Genomic DNA, 7,786 nt, shown 5'->3' on the forward strand with positions numbered 1-7,786 from the left:
CCTCGTACAAAACATGGATGACACGTTATTTAAAGACTCTAAAATTTTGGCCCGGTGGTCGACCTTTTCAGTGCGTCGACCTCACAGTGCAGAGATGCGGGGTTTGATTCCGTCTCCGGCATCCCTGTGTGGAATTTGCATGTTCTCCCCGTAGCTGCATGGGTTTTCTCCGGGTACTCCAGTTTCCTCCCACATTCCAAATGTAGGCAGATTGATGGAATGCTCTAAATTGTCCCTAGGTGTGAGTGTGAGCGCGAATGGTTGTTTGTTTCTGTGTGCCCTGCGATTGGCTGGCAACCAGTTCAGGGTGTTCCCGCCTACTGCCCGAGGGCAGCTGGGATAGGCCCCGGCACCCCCCGCGACCCTGGTGAGGATAAAGCAGTTCGGAATGAATGAATAATATAATCAGTTTTCAACCTAAATGAGTTCAATGAGCGAAAGTTCATGAACTCGTTCATGTTTTTTGCGAAAGTGAACTGAACGTTGTGTTTTTCTGCCTGGTGATTTTTGGGTCAATCCAAAATTGGAGGACATTTTGGCTTCCAAATTCTTGAAAAATAAACCTTCACCTTTTTGGTTTTCTGCTACATATTCATCAATAATAGGTAAGAAACTACCAAGGCTCGATTAGCTCAGCTGAGATCAATGATACAAGTTTTATGACATGATTTATGTGGTGTTTATCATTCCTGTCACTGTAATCACAGTAACAGTTGCACATCTGGACAAATGTTAGCTTTCGCTCAGGATATGAAGCTGGCTTTTCAGCTAACTGTTAGCTGATAGGTGAGCAAATTTAGGACAAATTTACTTTTGTAAATAAGTAGGGAAAAAATGACCATATCCATAACAATGTTGCAGGAGGTAGAGTGAGACAATCAAACAACGCTATATTTATAGAAATCTGAAAAATACAAAAGAGAGGACATACCTTTGCTCAATCCATTCTTTTGGAAAACTGTTTGATGATGTCAAGTCCACTATATCATGTGATTCACTGCTTTCCTCTTCTTGTACCATGCTAAAAAAGCTTATGCTAACCGGGTTCCATGCACGTTGTGGGACACACGTTCCATGAATGATAATTATTTAAAACATTACGTTCATGAAAACTTAAGCTCCCACAGTTACAAGAGACAGCAATGAACAAATAATATGCGAAAAAAAAGCAAGGTAATTTTCATTTTAACTCTTTTATTGGTGACTGAATTTCATCATCAAGAGAAAAATGCCATCATAAGGGATACCCCAGACTTATTTGGTATTTTTACAAATATTTTCAAATATTATTTCCTCTTAGCTTTTTTTCAGATTTGGTCTCAGGACAAATAAATTTATGCACAAACTGCATGTTTTGGTATTTTGTTCATTCATTTATTTTCCGAACCGCTTTATCCTCACTAGGGTCGCAGGGGTTTCTGGAAACTATTCCAGCTGTCTTCAGGCAGTAGGCGGGCGACACTCTGAACCGGTGTCCAGCCAATCACAGGTCACACAGAAACGAACAACCATTCGGGCTCACACTCACACTGAGGGACAATTTGGAGTGTTCAATCAGCCTGCCATGCATGTTTTTGGAATGTGGGAGGAAACCAGAGTACCCGGAGAAAACCCACGCAGGCACAGGGAGAACATGCATACTCCACACAGGAAGGCCGGAGCTAGAATTGAACCCGGTACCTCTGCACCGTGAAGTTGACATGCTAACCACTCGACAACGAGGCTGCCCGTTAGTATTTTGTATGTGGATTATTTAACATTTGATGGGTGGGATGTAAAATCTCCCTCCAATTCTGGAATGACCGTTTAGCGAACATGCTGATCCTGGCGGCTGTGAACGGCAGTTAATTTTTTTTTCTCAAAAGTGCCAGGTTTCATTCGTCTTCCAGGCTCAACACATGATAAACGAGCCTTCATACATAAGGGGAAGACCTGACTTTGGCCCCTGGCCTTCTTGTGTAGTCAGGTTTGCAGGTTCTCCCCGTGCCTGTGTGGGTTTTCTCCGGGTAATCCAGTTTCCTCCCACATTCCAAAAACATGCATGGCAGGTTAATGGATCAAATGAATCACTCTAAATTGTCCCTAGGTGTGATTGTGAGAGCGAATTGTTATTCGTCTCTGTGTGCCCTGTGACTGGCTGGCTGGCAACCAATTCAGGGTGTACCCCGCTTGCTTTCTGAAGACAGCTGGGGTATGCTCCGACACGCCCGCAACACTTGTGAGGATAAGCGGATCAGAAAATTGATGTATGGATAATCTATCTAAAGATAATATAGCTTTTCATTTTCATTTTTTTTTAAATTAGCTTTTCAGTTTCATGTTTCATTTATTAACCATCAAACTCTGTGGTCATTCAAGATCTGCTAAAGCCTCTTTTCTTCCCACCCCTTTGGAATTAATAATTCTCTTCCTAACATTACTGCAACTGATTTTATATCATACATTTATGTTAAATTACTTGCACCCAAATATATTATCATGATAATCACCAATAAAATTGTTTGTGTGTGTATAAAATGTCATCCCTTACTCAGAAATCGTCATTGCATAGAATTTCTTTGATGTCAAGAACACAACAATGAATCTTTTCTCTATAATACATTATTAAATATTGGGACACTCCTTGTGAAGGAAATATGCTGTCTATGTAACAGTAAGCAGCCAAAATACAGATCAATAACTTGGATTAAAATCTATGTTCTGCATGTTAAAAATAATGTACACTATTCTGTTAAAAAATCAGACTGATAAAATAAATAAACTAATAAAAGGTACAGTATAGTTTGTGTGCACAAACACATATGTGCATTTAAATGATGTCATCAAGGAGATGCGGAGTCCCTACCCAGTCCAATGTTCTTGGCTCAGAGGCAGCCATAATCATACACATAAACTGTTTACCTGTCCTCTTATCAATCGGATAAATAGTGGTGGGGGTGAATCTTAGGTTATTTTCCACAAAGTCACAAAGCTGCTCATACACTTGTGGGTATTCATGGCGTAAGAACACTCCTCGAATCCTTAACTCTCGTTGTATATTGATAAAACAGATTTCTCTGGCCTTCCTGCCTTCTTCTCCTGCTTTGTCAATATCTGCTGTTCCTGGCGGTGGAGTTAGGATCAGGGTTTCCATCTCACCCTGTTTCTTGTGGATCTTTCTGTCAGGGCTAAAAGAAGCCAGAGCAACCTTTGCATATTTTCTGACGGCTGGAGATTGATTCCTTGGTGAAGGTCCATCAGGCAGCTGCTCACCAACCGCAATGGATACATTCAAGATAAAACATTCATTTGGGTCATATTCTTTTCCAGCTTCTTGCAACTCTTTACAGTACTCCCCAAGGTTGTCTTTGAAACTTTCAAGCTCTCTTAGGGACAAGTATGTCGGTGACATAGGTAGACTATCCAGGCCTGCCTGCAAAAAGTTACTGGAAGACACAGTGTTTGGGAAACCTAGGAAGAGTACGCCTCTACCTCGAGAAAGATAACCAACTTTGGCAAGACGGGAGAAGGCTTTGTGGACTTCAATAGTCTCACGACAGTGTTTGATGATATGTCGACATGAGCTGCCAATCCTGCCATAAACACAACTCTCTTTATGAATGTCCCAGTCTTCTCTTCGGCAGTTGCGAGAGCAGTAATAGGTGTAGCAGCTGTGACAGGATTTAAAGTAAAGGCAAGCATTGAACAGAGTTTCGGTTCTCCGGCATTTGTTGTTTGAACACATCATTGTGTCATCCTCATCCGGGCTCTGATCCGGGGAGCATTCATCTCCCCCCTTCATTGCATCACTTGGGCCATCCATATCTTGCAATGAATTGGGATTTAATCTTATTGAAGTCGGTTGCTTGTCAAGAGGAGGTGGTTCTTCTGCAACAGCCTCCGAGCTCTTCCTTGACAGACATACAGCCTCTTCCTCGTCAATTAGCTTCTTCAGCTGATCCAGTATGTCCTCGCTCGCCCTTCGACTGGGCGGTTTGTAGTCAGTCACAAGATCAGCCAGCAGCTCATCAAGTTGTTCAAGGCTTTGCTGAAGAGAGTTGTCGTGTGGCTTTTCTTTGGTTGAGGCTTTATTGTCGTTCTGATCTTCAGCGCCTCTCGAGTCTAGCATCTCCCAACTGGCAGACTTGCCTTCAGCCTTCCTAAGATTCCCAGTCCGAAAGTCATTATCAGTGATTGTAATCTCGGGAGTTACTAACCACTGTTTGCTTGTTGTGTTTGTCGATGTTGCTGGAGGGCTTTGGTCAATCAAGCAGTTATCAGACATGGATAAAGCTGCATAACGTCTTGGTGAAGTGGAGAGATTGACGACAACTGGCTGTGGTTTGTCATCTGAGGCTCCTACAGGTTTCCGTGGATCGAGATCATGATAGCTCTGATGCCGTTGAACAGAAGGGGGTTGTTCCCTCTCTGGATGCGAGGAGAGAATATCATCCAATGATCTTGAGTAGGATTTAGAATCTGTGCCAATTCTTTGAGTTTCTGCAGAAGGGTTAGAATACCAAGGCATGAACACGGCCTCTTGTTGGACTCTGGTTGGAGTGACTTGGGACACGTAAGATACCGGATTAGAGGAATACCTAGAAGCATATGAACTGTACCAGTCATCTGTGTGTGCCGGAATAATTTTCACATTTTTTTGGTTGTCTGTATAATGTGCCCTTGCTGGGATATGGTGCTGTGGTGGCATGGCATGAATGTCCCGTGAATAAAAAAACCTTGGTGGAGCAGTCTGAATTTGATATGACCTCGGATCATCCCCATAAAATATTCTTGTTGGTTGCGGTTGTATGATATATGGCCCTGGCTCATTTGCTGCAAAGGATTTTGGATACCCTGCCCCTAAAGTGTATGGATAGTGCTCCATTTCATTGTAGTAAGGCCTTGCACCCACAGCATGCACCGCTCGACCTCTTTGATCGTGTACATACTGCACTTTAGAGGCTTGTCCTGTGTTACGTTGATCGTGAAAATAAGAACTGGGCTGAGGAGGAGCAGTGGTAACATATCTACTAGGATCCTCTTCATAAAACATTGGGATTGGCATGTGAGGGCTGGAGTGAGTCCTGTTTTCCATGTCATATCCAGAAGAAGACATCCCTTCGAAAGGAACTTCCATTTGGTGTTTGTACTTATTTGGCAGACTGTAGGAATTTTGAGAAGCTTGCTGACTCTCTGTGCCCAATGAATCTGTGGGCGTTGGTACTCTGGAATAGGAGAAATGGCGGGGCACGGTCAGGCTCCTACCCCCCCAATTGTGGTGTCTTTGCCAGGGGATGTCCATTTGAGGAGGAGGAGGTTTATGTCCAGTGTGATGTAATGCCGAATCATTTGGTTTGATGTCTACCCGACATCTGACATGAGGGCTGGTTGCCGGTTTATCCAGCAATGCCTCCTCATACGTATTAGCTACATAATGTGGTGAATATCTGTTGTTACTACTTATTTGAGGTTGAAGTCCAACAGGATGTCCTTCATGAGCTCTATTAGCTGCATAGGAGGACTCCTTACGTGGTGAGAAAGCAGGTCTCCATTGAGATTCTCCAACGGTGCATCGGGACTCCCTTCCCTTCCTCCCAGAGGATGAGGACTCAAATGATATAGGGGTGAGATTAGTTTGGACTCGAGGCGCACTTTTTGACCGAGCTCTTCGTTTTTGCTCAGGGACGGCAGGCTCACTGTTTATACTGGAATCCATTGGTTGAGATGTTAACCGATAGTTGAAAATGTCTGGAGCAGAAAAGCGGTACCGCTGATGATGACCCAGGGCATTCCAGACAATATCTGGGTTAGCTCCATGCCTGTCAGTCTTCTTGTGTGGGGAATGCATTGAGTATTTAGGATGTTTTGGGTATTCCTGTGAGTTGTATTCCAAAATACGGCAGTGCTGCTTATCGTCCTTGCTTTTAATGTCTTCCAATGTGCTGCAATTTAAAGAATTACATTCTTTGGAGAGTTGCAAGGATTTGGAGAGGGATGAAATGCGGGTAATTTTTATGTCTCGATGCACACTTGATACCAATAAGTCAGGTGGCCCTGTGAGTGTCATCTTAAAAGGACTCCTTTAGTTTTCGCCATCAAGCTCAATGGTTGTGGATGTTGCCTAGAAGAGAAACAACAAAAATCATTAGGAACAATGGGGATCTTTACAAATAAGTCATGTGTTGATTTACAGAAACTTCATTTTTTTTCTAATTTATCTGTTACAGTGGAATGTTTGAAACAAGACTCGTTGCCATAAAAATTGTGAGAAAGGTAAATGAACTTAAATCTGCCCACATATAAGGTCAGTGAGTGATTGCCGGTATTTTATCCGAATGGTTGATGTTGATATATCATTGATAAACATTTAATCAACATAATGTCGATGGTATCTGATGATGAATATGACATTGGAAAAACGTCCATGTTACTGAAATTGAATTGTATTTACTCATAACTATCGTGTACATTATACAGATCAAAATTGGGGACCCCCTGCCCGAGTGGGAGCTCTGCTTCACAGAAAGAAACTCAGCAAGCTTTCATGTCCGTCATGCTGCCACATGTTTCTTCAAATTTTATGTCGGTTTTTAAACCTAGGTAACACTTTGTCGACAGCACACGGAATATAACCAACAATCATAGTGAGCTGACACAAACTCCTCATCGTGACTGTATTTTCAGGTTGAAAATGCAAATCTTTCCTTCCTCCACTTTGATGTACACGAGACGTGCAAGTGCCGAAAACATGACTTCGCGCAAACGTGACATCACATTTTGGCAATGTTGGTCTAATGTCAGTGGCGGACCCTGAGGGCCAGCAAGGCCTTCTCTGCTGGCCTAAACATTCTCAGAAAAGTAAATTTACTTTTATGTATTTTATGTTATTTTATAATTTATGTTATTTTATTTTCATAAATATGTAAACAAAATTATTCTCTGTATTCTTTACGTCATATTATTTCCACTTAGTTGAGTGGCTTTCAATCTGCCACCTTAAAATCCTATTTATGCAGCTTGATTAATAAATACCACCTACTTACTAAAAACAAAGTTTTAAAAAAGCAACGTCTAATTTTAATTTTCAAACTCAAGACGCCAAAGACACATTCAGATCATGTATGTCAGCGCGTGCGTGTTGTATCACAATGCGTCGCCCAAGGAAACGGAGCCTGAAGGTGTCATGATTCGGTTTGGGACCAACAGGTGGCACTGTAGGGCTCTCCCTGCAGCTGCACACCTGTTGGTCATTAGGTAATTAGTGGCTTTAAAAGGACTCCCAGCCCGAGCAATCATTGTCGGGTCATTGTTGCTTTTTGCTGCTGTCATGTTTGTTTGTCAGTCATGTTTCGGTCATGTTTTTGGTCATGTTTTTGTTATTGATAGTTTTGAGCTTCAGTCATGGTTTTTGGTTGATACTTTGGACTTTGTTTGTTTAGGATTTAGTTTTCTGTGTTTTATCAATACACTTCTTCAAATACACCCTGCTCCTCCGTCTTGCCTGCTTTTTGGGTCCACCACCACCTCGCATATGCGACAGAATGACCCGACCTCCTGGACCCCGCAGGGACAAAGGATTGGTCCCAATTCCACCATGTGCCAGGCGGCGCACGTCTGCGGCCGACACCCTTTTCCCCTTCAGGCAGCGCTGGTCTTGCGGCTGTTCCATGTTTTCCCCTTCAGGCAGCGCTGGTGATGCGGCTGTCCCATGTTCCCCCTTCAGGCAGCGCTGGACTTGCGGCTGTCCCATGTTCCCCCTTCAGGCAGCGCTGGACTTGCGGGTGTCCCCTGTTTTCGTCTTGCTAAA

The 7,786-nt window shown here is 43.0% G+C and overlaps 1 protein-coding gene across 2 annotated transcripts in view; it reads right to left on the bottom strand.

Moving 5' to 3' along the window:
• Positions 1-2,266: 2,266 nt before the first annotated feature.
• ajm1 (apical junction component 1 homolog) overlaps positions 2,267-7,786 on the bottom strand; it is a 19,043-nt gene continuing 13,523 nt past the window's right edge. For both annotated transcript variants that reach the window (XM_019862766.1, XM_019862776.1), the window contains exon 2: positions 2,267-6,100. In XM_019862766.1, coding sequence (XP_019718325.1) covers positions 2,810-6,046 — 3,237 coding nt within the window. In that variant the 5' untranslated portion in view covers positions 6,047-6,100 and the 3' untranslated portion in view covers positions 2,267-2,809. The remainder of the gene's footprint in view (positions 6,101-7,786) is intronic.

Source organism: Hippocampus comes, unplaced genomic scaffold, assembly GCF_001891065.2.
Source record: "Hippocampus comes isolate QL1 unplaced genomic scaffold, H_comes_QL1_v1.1 scaffold223, whole genome shotgun sequence".
Taxonomy (NCBI): domain Eukaryota; kingdom Metazoa; phylum Chordata; class Actinopteri; order Syngnathiformes; family Syngnathidae; genus Hippocampus; species Hippocampus comes.